General features: G+C 36.4%; 1 protein-coding gene across 1 annotated transcript in view; it reads left to right on the top strand.

The window, feature by feature from the left end:
• BicD (Microtubule-associated protein Bicaudal D) overlaps positions 1-15,162 on the top strand; it is a 327,397-nt gene that overhangs the window by 146,677 nt on the left and 165,558 nt on the right. Inside the window, exon 6 of the mRNA XM_076209252.1 lies at positions 8,614-8,775. Coding sequence (XP_076065367.1) covers positions 8,614-8,775 — 162 coding nt within the window. The remainder of the gene's footprint in view (positions 1-8,613; positions 8,776-15,162) is intronic.

Here is a 15,162-nt window from a genome sequence, read left to right on the forward strand (position 1 = left end):
CTTCAAAGATGTGGGGTGGCATGAGGTGGCCTTCTCTGGAAACATACCCAAAGACCATCACATTACTGGAAGACACAAAGAATGAATTAACTGAGACTGATATATGGAGAAAACATAGTAATTATGGGTGACTATAATGCAAAGGAAATAAATTGGAAAGAATTGACAATAAAAGGTGGAGAGGAACTCTGGTGCAATGTTCTACTGGATCTGACCATTGATTAAACATTGACTGAATGGGTCAAAGAAAATCCTAGATATAGACACAATGAAAAACCATCAAGACTAGACCTGATATTCACTTCTGAGCCTGAAATTGCCGACAAAATAAATTATAAGAAACCTTTTGGGAATAATGACCACATACTAATAGAGTTTGAGCTTAAGGATCAAAATGTTGTGAGAAGAAATGAGAAACACAGAGAAGGAAGATTAATGTACAACAAAACTGACTTTGTAAAACTTTGCAATTTTTTTTTTCAAAATGCTAGTTGGGAAAAATTTCCAAATGATGAAACAAAACTGTAAGAGGAATGGAACATTTTAAAGTAATATATAAGGAGGGAACAGATAAACATGTACCTAAGCAGAAACAAAAAAGGGTTTACATAAAATGTTGGTATATTAAAAAATGTAGCAATGCTAAAGATAGAAGAAACAAAGCCTGGAAAAAATGGAAAAAAGACAAAAAGGTGACTAAATGGCAAATATACATCAAACTGAGAAATGAATATGTAGATATATGCTGAGAGGAAAAAAGAAACTACATAAAAGATATAATAGACAAATGCAAAGACCAACCTAAACTATTTTACAGATATGTAAATGATAAACTGAAAGACAAACATGAAATAGTGAAACTGCGCAAAGGAAAGTTCAAAGAAGAGCTACCAAACTTGTCCCCCAACTAAGTGAATTACCTTTCAATGAAAGACTGGATAAATACACAAGATAATTGACTTCTTACTCAAAGAAGGAAAAGTACCACAAGATTGAAAAAATGCAAATATTGTACCAATATACAAGGGAGGGGACAAAGAAAATACAACAAACTATAGACTGATATCCCTTACAAGAACAATTGCAAAAATATATGAAAGAGTTATTAAAAATAAATGGACTAAACACTTGGAAGAGAACAACATAGTAAACTTCATGCAATTTGGATTTAGAAGTGGAAGATCATGTACTACAAACTCAATATGCTTTTACTCAAGATTAATTGAAATAATACAAGAAAGAGATGGGTGGGCATACTGTGCCTTCTTGGACTTGCAAACAGCTTTTAACAAAGTACCACACAAAAAGCTACTAAGAAAAATTGAAACAATAGGCGGAATACAAAGAAAATCATTCGAATGGACGAAAGACTTCTTGAACAGAAGAAAAATGAGAGTGGTACTTAGAGAAAACAACTCAAATTGGGTAGATAAGATAATTGGAGTCCCCCAAGGCTGTGTATTGGCTCCGATAATGTTTGCTGTTTATATAAACAACATGGATGAAGGCGTGGAATGTTGTATGAAGTTTGCTGATGATGCAAAACTATTGAAGAGAGTAAGTACATTAGAAGATTGCAAATCTTTTCAAGAAGACCTGGACAAAGTCTGGAAATGGAGTATAAAGAATGAAGTGAACTTATACATCAAGAAATGTAGTATAATGGAATTTGGAAAAAGCAAAAATAGAATGTCGGGTCAATACAAAATTGGTACAAAGGAGGTCACAAAAGTAAACTCAGAAAGAGACCTAGGAGTAATTATCTCAGACGACATGACACCAGACAAACATGTAAACAAAATAGTTGGAGAAACTTATAACTTGATAAGATCAATGAAAGTGGCCTTGAACTACATGGATGAGATGGTAAAGAAGATACTAGGTACACTGGTAAGACCAAAATGGAATATGCAGCATCACTATGGACACCTTGTACAAAAAAAAAACATAAAAAAAATAGAAAGATTTCAAAGAGCAATGACAAAGATAGCACAAACACTTTGCAAGTTGACATATGGACAAAGAACAAAGAAGAGAACAAAGAAGAGAAAGAGGCAATTTGATAACCATCTACAGAATTATGAAAGGGATGGAAATTCTTGATAATGGATGACCTACTAAAATGGGACAGAAGAAATACAAAAGGACACGAGAAGAAACTTAAGAAAGACAGTTACAGAAGAGATCTGAAAAAAAAAAAAAAAAATTCCACATAGAATAATAGGTACATGGAAGAAATTGAAAGAGGAAACAGTGAGTGCTAAAACTATACATGATCTTAAGAAAGAAGTGGATGCAGAAAGATACAACTGCAGGTCACTACGAGCATAACTCTCCTCCCACAAAATGCAACTAGGTAAATACAGTTTCAGGGAACTTGGTCTTCATGGAATGAGGGATTTTGTGTGGACTGTAGGCTAGCCACCTGTTGTTGTGCACATTGTGCAACTGGTCCTGGCAGAATTTCTTCTCATCTGAGAAGAACCAGAGCATCCCCGACTTGACTGGGTGTTTGACCTTGTTGAGGAGTTTCTTGGCTTTTGTAAGGCAGTTCTCTTGGGCCTTGGTGGTGAGTGGTTGACCCTTGTGCCTCTTGTATAAGGAGTAGCAAAGATCTTTGTTCAGCACTTTCTGCATAGTTACCACTCTCACACCCATCTCTCTTGCTAATGTCTACATTGCCCTGTTTAGATCTTGCTTTTTTTCAGCTTCTCGATGAATTTCATTGTGCTGATAGAGTCAGAATGCCTGCTATGATCCTTCCTGGTAGCTACTGCTTTCACATTTCCATCACAATTCTCTAGCTCACATCTCACATCCTTCACGGTATTCAAGGAGTACTGAGCTGCAGCTAAGATTTCCGAATTTTTTTATCTAGCATGAATCATGATGATGCAGGTCACTCTCTTCCAATATTCCGGTGCTTTCCAGTCATACATACTCTCTAGCTCTCACACCCACCAATAGTACACAGAATCAGCTGTCTGTTGCACTTTACCACTGTTAAATCCTTCAAATGGTTCTGAAATAACAGAAGATAAAAAAATGATCAAATTTATCCCAAACACCCTGGCAAGTATTTTTTACCTAGTTGTATTATACGGGAAGGGAGCTATGCTTGTTGTGACCCATCTTTGTATCTTTCAGCATCAAGTTTGTTCTTAAATTCTTGGATAGTATTTGCACACACTGTTGCCTCATCCAATTTATTCAAGATATCCACCACTGTGTGTTGATGTTTAATGTGTGTCTAAGGGAGGGTAGAGTGCAAGAGGATTGGGAGAGTGTTTGTTGAGTGTAATTGGAAAGGCTTATTGGAGAATTTTAATTGAGAGGCTTAGGAAAAAAACAAAGGGAGTAATTGGTGAGAAGTAGTGTGAATTTAGGAAAGGTAGAAGATGCATGGATTAAATTTTTATGGTAAGGCAGATTTGTGAGAAAGCTTTGACAAAAGTTGAAGATGGTTTTTGAGCCTTTATGGATTTGAAGAAATCTTCTGACAGGGTAGACAAGAATTCATTATGGAAGGTATTGCAGATTTACCTAGTTGTAATATATGGGAGGGGAGCCATGCTCGTGGTGACCCGTCTTTGTATCTCTCCGCATCAAGTTTTATCTTAAAATCTTGTATAGTGTTTGCACATACTGTTTTGTTGTCTAATTTGTTCCATGTATTTATCGCTCTGTGTGGGAAACTGTTCCTTTTCAAGTTTTTTCTATATCCTTTTTCAGTTTTTTCTGTGTCCTCTCGTTTTACCGTTGTCCCACACTAACAAGTCGTTCCTGTCTAAAACTTCCATTCCTTTCATTATTCTGTAGATAGTCAGCAAATCTCCTCTTTCTCTTCTTTGTTCCAGAGTTGGTAGATTCAATTTGGACAGCCTTTGCTCATATGTTAGTTCGGCGAGAGTCTGTGCTAGTTTGGTTGTCGCTTTTTGTAATCTTTCTAGTTTCTTAATATTTTTTTTGGTACTGGGTGTCCAAAGTGATGCTGCGTACTCAAGTTTTGGTCTTATTAGTGTAGTTAGTATTTTCTTTATCAATTCTTCATCCATATAAGCAAATGCCACTTTGATTGGCCTCAATAAGTTGTAGGTTTCTCCGAATATTTTATTTATATGCTTATCTGGTTTCATGTCCTTTCCAATCATCACTCCAAGATCTTTTTCTGAGTTTGCTTTTTTTATTTTTTCTTCCCCAATTCTGTAATCTCTTGATATTCTGTTTTTACTCATTCCAAATTCCATTATACTGCATTTCTTTATATTAAATTTTACTTCCCACTTTTGAGTCCAATTCCATATCGTGTCCAGATCTTGTTGCAATGATAAATGGGATTTCGGGAGAGATGTTAGGAGCAGTTGAGTTTTTACATGAGTAGTGGAGGTTTTGTTAAAACTGGAAATGGAGGGAGTGAGTGGTTTTAGTGGTGGGACTTCATGTGTTTTTGGGTGTGTGATTTTTTTTTCAGCTCCATTTTCTTGTGTACTGGTTTGTGTTGGAATGTTGTACTAGTTAGGTGGAACCATATGTGGCATTTGTTGCAGTTGATAGATGTGTGTGCATATTTTAAAATTCTTAAACATGTTAAGCATGTGTGGGCTGGGTAGTTACTAATAGGAGAAAGAGATGAGGGCAGGTGTGAGCTACTGACCATATGTTAAAAAGAAAAACAGGAAAATAGGTGGGAAAAATTATTATGATTTTGGAGTAAGAATAGAGTGAATTCATGGTCTAGAGACCAGTGGCGGATCAAGGATCAAAACTGGGGGGCTAACCTGAGTTTTGTAAATACAGTCGAACCTCGAAAGCCCGGACCCCGAATGCCCGGACCCTCGTATGACCAGTTGAAATGAACAAAGGGCGGACTTTTTAAGCAAAGTTCCCTATTTGTCAGGTAGGTGGCAGTGACGGCCATACACGTGTACTCAAACCCGGCCCAGTCAAGCCGCCACCAGGGCTGCCGTTTCGTAGAATTTTGTACCAAAACATAGTAAAATAGCGGCATGTGGCAACTGCACAAGGGCATGAAGAAATTTTTTCTACATATCAGGGGGCTGTTAAAAACATTCAAAAACTCAAACTTTTGTTTAAAAATCATAGAACTAGTTATCAAATAATAAATGGTACATCAAAATGACTCTTATTGGTAATTGTGTTACTTATATAGAAAAAAATTTACGCTAAAGTTTTAGCTTTCTTTTAGCGATAATATATATATATTTTTTTTTCTTATATCTTACTGAATATGTTAGGGCATGGGGGCCTTATATACATTCAAGAATAAAAAAACTAGAACCAACATTTTGTCAAAGTTTGACAAGTATATCTTGTTATGAAAGTCTGCACACGCCTGAGAAAAATGTATGCCCCGGTATGGCAACACTCCCATTCTACACGGCAGTGTAGAAAACATGGCAACCTTGGCCGCAACCACTGTCCCGTGTGCATACCTTCCGATATTTACAGTGTACGTAATAAAAAATACAGTACAGTACACTGTATATACAGTATGTTTACATGCCTGTATTACAGTTATTACAGAATTATTAGTACAGTATTATAGTATTATTACAGTATTGTTATTATTACAGTGTTAGAGTATTATTCTTATGTGTTTCTATGCCATATCATACATTACCTATACGTATACCGCTATGAAAATCTACGGGTGTTAGGGCGATATTTTCGATGACCGGACCACCCTTCCCCCCGATTAGTCCGGGCTTTCGAGGTTCGACTGTATAGATGATGATGGGGGGGGGGAGCTAACCTGAATTTTGTAAATATAGATGACAATTTTAAACAGATGTACTCTGTAGCACAAATACAATTATTTTGAATATAAATTGAAGTACATGTTCTAACTTGATTTAGTTTCTTTCAAAATATTGGGCAAAAGTAATACTTAATCCCTACAGTATCAGCGGCATACATCATATGCTGCAATTCTTTTATAGATTGAGCGTCATCAGCATACGCCGTATGCCGCAATTTACAAATCACCAAAAATAGGCATATTGAGGGTCAAATTTGTGGTAATGACCAAGTAGTACTATCCATTGGCTATAAAAGGCGCCCAATTTTTTTTATTTATTGACAAAATTGGCAACTCACTGGCTGAGGGAAGCTCGCTGGTTGAGTGGGTTAGGGTGTTACTTGCGGCGAAGGTCGAGGTGAGGGCGGTTCGAATCCTGTCACTAGCGAAGTTGAACCAAGGGCATGGTTAATTAAATTCCACGCTACAAAGCCCTCTGTGAGGGGCACTGTCCTAGCCTCCCAATAGGGGGGAGTGTGTGACGTTAAACCATATCAAAATTGGCAACCCTGGCAGCAATTTTTCAGGGGTAACTTGGGGGTATAAAATCGGCCTTTAGGACATAATTTAGGTGATTCTGGTGTACAAAATGAAGTATGAGCAGGTGAAGTTGTACTTTGACAGTTAGCCAGGTGCTATTTAGTATGTATTCAGTATAGAACTGGTAATTTCACTGTCAATTTTCTTAATAAATGTGTAATACAAAATGTGGCCGGGCAATGATGGTGTGATGGATGCTTACTAAAACATTTACCAAAACAATAAGAAACACCACAATTACCTATCCCCCATGAAATTTTATATATATATATATATATATATAAAATTGTGATTCAAAAGTACTTACTTGTGCGTCGATGACGTCGGTTCTTCGGTTTCGGTCGCTCCTGGGTGGGCCCTTACATTCCTTTGCGGCACACTCTCCACTTCTCTAGCCTAATTCCCTACCTCCTAACCATTAATGCTAGCTTATCATATCCCCCTTTTCGGGTACTGTACACTCCACTCACACTCGCATTCACCACCACCCACACATGGTCCTTGTCACTGTGCCACCCAAGCCAACGTGAGGCCACCCCCCCACATTCGGGTGGGAAGGGGGATACCAGCGCTCGTGCCCTTTGACCCCCTCTCCCCCCCCAGAGAGAGGGGGAGGGGGTGCCAACCGTCCGTCCCCATCCGCGCCATACACACTCACGCTCACACCACAAAAATAATAATAATATAATAATTTACCACATAAAGCGATTTATATTTGCCCCCAAAAATCCACAAAAACAATTTATAAACATGTTTTCTGTAAGTGTCAGACTATTATGGGGGACTTTACATTGACTTGAAACATCATAAATGTCAAATTCCTTCACTCTCTGAAATTCTAACGAAGCTTCCCCAAAAAGATACGACGGACATCCTTGTTCAACCTGCATAAGGAGCGAAAGAACGTTATGGATCATCTACCAAACTTTTGCATGTATGTCTCGACAAAATTGACTCAGTTTTTCCACTTCTAGACTAAGATGAATCAAAATAGGCAAGATTTGTTGGTTTTATGTTATTTTGAGTTAATTTAAGAAAAAAAAAAAAAAAAGCTCCAATGCTGGGGGGAGGGGTGTATACAACATTCATCTGGTGACGTAGTACAGGTTGATCTTACATTTTTTAAAGATTTATACTCAATAATATGTTGAATATCCCTCCAATTATTGTCACTGAAGTATTTTATTAAATGTTAGAAAAAAAATCTGCCACTTTATTATTGTTTTCTGCCATGTACTGGTGTACATGAGGCAGGTTTCTCAACCTCTGGAATGAAGTATTGAAAAAATAGATGGGGGGGAGGTTCAGCCCCCACCCCCTGGATTGGCCACTGCCAGAGACCATGTGCTAGCCCCCTTGATGCCATTCCTCCCATTGGAGGTGAGGGATATTGGACTTGTTTGGAAATGTTCTTCAGTTTTTGAAGATGACCAACTGATGTCTTGCCACACAGGTCCTCTTTGACAATTAATCCATGATGGGAACACCAGTTCTGGTAGTTCCTAGATATCTTGGTCACTAGATATAAAAATATAAGTAAAAGCATAATTCTTATTATAGATTTATAGTTTTTACTTATATTATCAAACACCATATGACCTTGCAATTACAGTGCTAAGAGTGTATGTTCATGCAGTCATTTATAGTTATTTCAAGACTACTTTTATCAATAATTTTACTGACTCACTGAAAGAGTCAACTGTACATACATATACCAAAGGCTTTTTCCCCCTTACACGGGGGGTAGCCAAAAAGAAAAAGGCATAGAAATCACTCCCACCCATTTCATTTCCCATATATTCCACTCCCCTCCACCCTCCTCCCTCCCTCCTATCTTGGCACCTCCTGAATGATGGGTCATCCCTGCATCCTGTCCACTGCCCTGGGTCAGAAGCAGTGTTGCAAGACACAGCACATCCACAACAAGGCCGCTTCATAAAATCGGCGACCCCCCCTCTCCGTCCCCTCATGCAGAAAAGGAGAAGACTGTGAGAAATCCTTTCGGGGATGCATCAAATTTTTCTCATACATACTTCCTCACCCCCCCATCCCCTACCTACTGTAAAAAACAAAAAAGTTGCTAGAGTTTGTCATTGATGGTAGTCTGAGTTTAAAAAAGTGTGCTGTATCAGAATTATACAAGTTGGAAATATTGAGACTGTTCGTGAGGGAATTTGTGCAAGTCCATTGATAGATAGTATTGCAACTTATTCTAAAATGTTCCATAATTAGATATATATTTTGTGTTCTTGCAGGCTGACCATGAGAAACAGCAGTTAACCTCCAACCTCAAGGAGAGTCAGGAAAGTTTGGAAAAGGCACGTGGAGAACTTGACTCGGAACATGCTCGCATCTCCCATTTACTTGGACATATTTCAGCCTTAATTAAAATTCATGAACAAGAGTGTCCAGATGAGGTAAGTAATTATAGCTAAATGGAAACAGAATCAGTCGATCAATACATTGCCCCAGGTCTCTCTTACAGGAGACCAGCTCCCAGGTATACAACAGTAGCCATAAGATTGACCTGTAAGTCATTCAAGGAAGGATTTTTGTGTTGTTGCCTGGAAATACAATGACTGCTGCAGCAAGAGAGTTTGGTGTAACAAGTGAAAAGATACGACATTGGAGCAGATGTGAAGATGTGTGAAAGAAAATACAAAGGACAAAGTGTGTCCACAGAGGCCAGAACTTGAGAAATCTGTAGCAGAAATGGTGGAAGAATATCAGCAGAGCATACATGGGTTAATGTTATCAGTAATCCAGATAGTAGCAAAGGATTTAACCTCTTCAATATGAGTAAAATATTCACATGCATGTTAGCTGCCTGATGTATGATGATGCATCACAATATGCATATAGAATATAAAGTTACAGGTGTTATACTTGTTCTCTTTTATCCAGAATGTTTAACCACAGAAAATGTTCTCAAGCCTGTTCACAGAACACAGGGGTTACTTGGCTACAACTACAAAATTAATATAATCAGGATTCCAATGCTGGCATCCTTGTGCACTCACTCACACCTCATGACACCTATGTAGACATTATTGTATTCTAGGGGTTAAGGCCAGTATGTAAATCATAGTGTACATGGTTCATGGAACAGAAGGATTTAGTGTTGCAGCAAAAGACTAAGCACAAAAATTGCAGCTGACCTTGAGTGCAAAGTGAGCAGCCTCCATAGATATGTAATATAGCAATGCAAGTACCACAATGATTTCAGTAGCATTGGGAACTTGGACAAAACTACTATGAATTTTGATATGGTTGACAAGCAAACTGTCAACTAAAAAATTGCAAAACTAGTGTTGATCAAAATAGTATATCATGAAAAGTCAAGTTTTACTATTGTTTTTCATGTATAGCAAAAGGTACTAAAGTGAAACCCATGAGCAGCCTCCATAGATATGTAATATAGCAATGCAAGTAACACAATGATTTCAGTAGCATTGGGAACTTGGACAAAACTACTGTGAATTTTGATATGGTTGACAAGCAAACTGTCAAGTAAAAAATTGCAAAAATAGTGTTGATCAAAAGACTGGATCATGAAAAGTCAAGCTTTACTATTGTTTTTCATGTACAGCAGAAGGTACTAAACTAAAACCTATGGTAATATTCAAAAGGAAATACAATGTCAACAATTAAGATCTCTCCTGGAGTATATGTAGATATAAATGAAGAGGGGTAGATGGATGAAGAAGGATTAAAGCTGTAGATAGATCATGTGTGGTGTCTAGGTGTGGGATATATGCAGGGCTCATTCAACTGTGGCTACGAAAAAACATTTAGCCAGAACAAAACCTAATGCTACAGTTATTCTTGATGGACTGACATTAACAGTACAATCACTTTATGATTGTCTAAATAAGACTTTCAAAGACAATATGTGCAAACATGAGTAGATGACTAGTTACATGTTCTCCAGGTTTAGATGTCTTGTGTAACTTTGTCATAAATGCATAGAACAATGCTGGTAAAGAAAGTCATCAAATAATTCAAGAAATGTAGAATTTTTAATGCTTTGGATGGTACGGAGGAAGTCCAAGCTGAATGGGGAGTAATTGCCAAAGCTGAATCTTTGCCCATGAAAGAATTTGATCCTTATGATCACTGTCTTCGTAATGTTTCACTAGATATGCTAAATGAATTAAAGTTGTCAGGTGATGACTTTAAAGTTTTTTAATTAATAGAACATGTTTTGTTAAAATTTAAAAGATAGACTTTGATAATGTTTTTTAAATGTGTACACCACTTTTTACCAGTAAAATTATTGTTTGTATCTTGTTAAATATTTTTTGCATGTATACATTTCTATTATATAGAAGTAAAAACAACTAGAAGTAGGCTGTAATACAACTCATATCTATGCCAAAACAAAACTCTGCCATAAATAATGACCAGAGATATCAGCTAGGAATCCAGCATTTGTTCATGTATAGCAGCAAGATGGAGTGTGGTGTAATGCATTGAAGCATTGACAAGAATCCATATTTTACCCTGTAAACTAGGGAGTGGTCTTATACATACAGGATGTATGTGTGTGTGCATAGAAGGAAGCAACAGAATTGCCAACATCTTCGTCGTTTGTGCTCTAAAGAAGAAGAAAATTCTTGGTTATACATCAAAAGAAGGAAACCTAGTTTGTATTGAATGGGAGGGGAGCAATTATGGGTGTCCACATTAAAATCTCTGCAGTGCTAGTTAGATGTAACAAGATGTAATAAGTAAAAATGAAGGAAAACGATAAGTTTGACTTGAATGATGACTTGACAGCAGAGACATTTAGAGGCGCCATGCTGAAGTACGATGTAAACAAAAGATACAAACACCAGTGGCCCAACGAATATATGATTCGTTCTCAGGATTCAGTAAGTACAAAAGGAGGAATCTAAGTTGAATCTTAGATATAAAAAGGGAAATGACCAAAAATGGAAAATTGTGGGAGAATGAAATCATGGACCTAAAGAAATTGTTGAACTAATGGATTGCTTAGCGCAAGCTAACATTCAAATTTCCAACCTAAGAACCGAACTTAAGGAAATGGAAATTGATATAAGAGAGATGAAGCATGAAAATGAAAAAGAGAAAAATTAATGATACTACCAATAATGAAAACCTAAAAAAGGTAAATAACAAAATACAAGAAATGACTGAAAGAATTGAAGAAAACTTAGACGAGGAAAGTATCCAAAAGATTAAGAAATGGAAGGAAAATTTAGAAAAAGAAATTGCCTTTTAAGAAATAGTTCAACAACAAATGCAGGAAAATGCAAAAGATACAATCATCCAAGTAATCATTGTAAAGGCAAATTGGGTCAGAGATGCAGTGGATAGAAAAAATGTATATGGACTAAGAGAAGAACATGGTCTGGTGAGGTACATGAGAGAAAAAGAAGAAAAAGAAACAGCAATAGCATTCCTAAAAGAATTTTAGGATGGGGACCAGGAAGTATAGAAAGACATTGATAATGTGTATAGGATAGGTCATTATTCTAAGGAAAGAAAACTACCCCTAAAGATAAAACTAAGATAACAAATGGTAGTAGAAGACATATTTGAATAAGTAGGTAAGTTGGCAAGGAGCGAACATTACAATAAGATTTGGATAGAAAGAGAAATGAGTATTGAGGAATTAGAAAAAGAGAAGACACCAAGAGATGAAGCTAAGAAAAAAAATGCAAAGAGAACGGAGACAGAAAGCAAGGCATTCTATTGGAGAGTAATTGATGTGAGACTGAGAAAATGGTTCATCAGAATGGGCTAAGCAAAAACAGGAAAAAAGATGGAGAAAGAAAAAAATAAAAGTGGCCTATACTAACATTGCCGGATTAATTTCAGGACTGAATGAACTTAATGATTACCTGTTAGAAAAACCAGACAGAATGGGAATTGTGGAGACTAAATTAAGGGGTTCAATACCACCCATCAATGTTGGACAAGGGCTATACAATTACTGGATTAAAAACAGGGAGGAGGAATAATGTTCTTGGCCAAGAAAAACTTGAATGTGACAAAAATCAGACAGATTGGGAATTGTGGAGACTAAATTAAGGGGTTCAATACCACCCATCAATGTTGGACAAGGGCTATACAATTACTGGATTAAAAACAGGGAGGAGGAATAATGTTCTTGGCCAAGAAAAACTTGAATGTGACAAAAATTGCAGAGGGCAAAAGTAATGTAGAACTGATCATGATAAAAGTCGAAGACAAGGACATGAAAAGTAGAAACTTTGTGGTGACTTATGTGTGGAAAGAGGATGAGCATATTGAAATGCTAGAAGATGCAAGGCATTCATTAAATGAGATACTAATGGGCAGAGGTAACCTGGTAATTATGGGGGACTTTAACTACAGAGAAATTTGTTGGGAGGACATGACAGTGAAAGGCGGAGAAGATGTGGACATGACCATGGAATATACAGTGACACAGTGGGTCAGTGAAAACACTAGATACAGAAATAATGAGGAGTTGTTGATACTGGATTTATTATTTACAACAGAACCTGAAATTGTGGATAAAATTCAATACAAGACACCAATTGGAAAGAGTGACCATATACTTACTGAGACTGAACTAAAGGAAGAAATATACATGGAGAGAAACGAAAAGCATAGGATAGGAAGATTGATGTACAACAAAACGGACTTTGGAAAATTAAAGAAATTATTTCAGAATGCAAATTGGGAAAAATTGGAAGAGAAATGGAATATCTTGATGGATGATTATAAATGAATGAATAGGCATGTACCAAGACAGAAGCTAGAGATAGTGTACATTAAATGCTGGTTCAACAGAAGATGCAGTGAAGCAAAAGATAGAAAAGACAGAGCTTGGAAAAGATGGAGAAAAGATAAAAAACCTGGAAAATGGCAAATATACATAAACTATAGAAATGAGTATGTAAAAGTGTGAAGAGAAGAAAAAAGGAACGATGAAAATGACATTAAAGAAAAATGCAAAGAGCAACCTAAACCATTCTATAGATATGTGAATGGTAAACTTAAAAATAAACAGGAAATGGTGAAACTATGCCAAGGAAATATAGAATACACATAAGATGTAGAAATGGCTGAAGTCATGAATAATCACTTCAAGTCTGTTTTCACTAGAGAGAAGACACAATACTGGGATGAAGGAAATGAAGTGCGATCTTCCCCTATGAGTGAGGTAATAATAACACAAAAAGAAATAATGGAACACTTATCAAACCTTAATGTCAGGAAATTGCATCCCCGGACGGAATTCCAAATTGGATTCTAAAAGAATGCAAAGAAGAACTAATGGACAAAATATATAACATAATAAGTTGCTCATTTAAAGAAGGAAAAATACCAAAAGACTGGAAAAATGCTAACATTGTACCAATATATAAAGGAGGAAACAAGGAAGAACCAACTAACTATAGACCGGTCTCACTAACAAGCACTATAGCCAAAATTTGTGAGAAAATGATCAAGAATAGATGGGTAAAACACCTGAAAGAAAATAATATAATAAACCCAAGACAATTTGGGTTCAGACAAGGAAGATCATGTACCACAAACTTAATATGTTTTTACTCAAGACTAATAGATATAGTGCAAGAAAGGGATGGATGGGCTGATTGTGCTTTCTTGGACTTACAAAAAGCTTTCAACAAGGTACCACATAAAAAATTATTAAAAAAAAAAAACTGGAACATGTAGGTGGGATACAAAGAAACCTACTAAAATGGATGGAGGACTTCCTGATTGGTAGAAAAATGAGAATAGGGCTCAGAGAAAAATATTCAGGTTGGAAGGTAATTAGTGGAGTTCCACAAAGATCTGTATTGGCTCCAAAAATGTTTGCTATATATGTGAATGACATGGATGATGATGATGTGCAATGTTACATGAGCTTCTTGCAGACAATGGTAAATTGTAAAAGAAAGTAAAAACCAAAATGGATTGCAAATCACTACAGGAAGACCTGAATAAGTTTTGGAAGTGGAGTCAGAAATAGGAAGTGGACTTCAATATTAAGAAGTGTAGCATAGTGGAGTTTGGAAAAAGTAAAAATAGAATATTGGGACAATATAAAATTTGAACTAAGGAGGTAAAGAAAGTGGGATCTGAAAAAGATTTGGGTGTAATTATCTCAAACAACTTGTCCTATGATAAACAAACAAAATTGTCGGAGAATCCTATAACTTGCTAAGATCAATAAAAGTGGCAATTACATATTTGGACAAAGAAATAATTGAAAAAATATTAGTCACACTGTAAGGCCTAGACTTGAATATGTGGCAACATTGTGGTCATCCAGTACCAAAAAGAATATAAAGAAAATAGAAAGAATCCAGAGAACAGCCACAAAAATGGCTCCTGCACTTTCAAACTTGTTATATGAGGAGAGTCTGGCTAAACTGGAATTACTGACTCTAGAGCAAAGAAGAGAGGCGACCTACTGACCATCTATAGAATCATGAAGGCCACAGAAATACTTGATAGAGAGGACTTGTTAAATTGGGACAAGAAAAACATGAGAGGACATGGAAAGAAACTCAAAAAAACATAGTTATAGAAGAGTTCTGAAGAAGAACAGATTTCCACATAGAGTGGTGGACACTTGGAACAAACTGGATGAAAAAATAGTGTGTGCAAAAAATATACACGAGTTTAAGATTAAACTAGACACTGCAAGATACAAATGCGGGAAACCATGAGCTAGCTCCCCTTCCCATAACATACAACTAGGTAAATATATATATATATATTAATGTGTATATATATATATATATATATATATATATATATATATATATATATATATA

The sequence above is a fragment of the Oratosquilla oratoria genome, chromosome 26 (genome assembly GCF_046742065.1).
Source record: "Oratosquilla oratoria isolate Oo_2021 chromosome 26, ASM4674206v1, whole genome shotgun sequence".
Lineage (NCBI taxonomy): Eukaryota > Metazoa > Arthropoda > Malacostraca > Stomatopoda > Squillidae > Oratosquilla > Oratosquilla oratoria.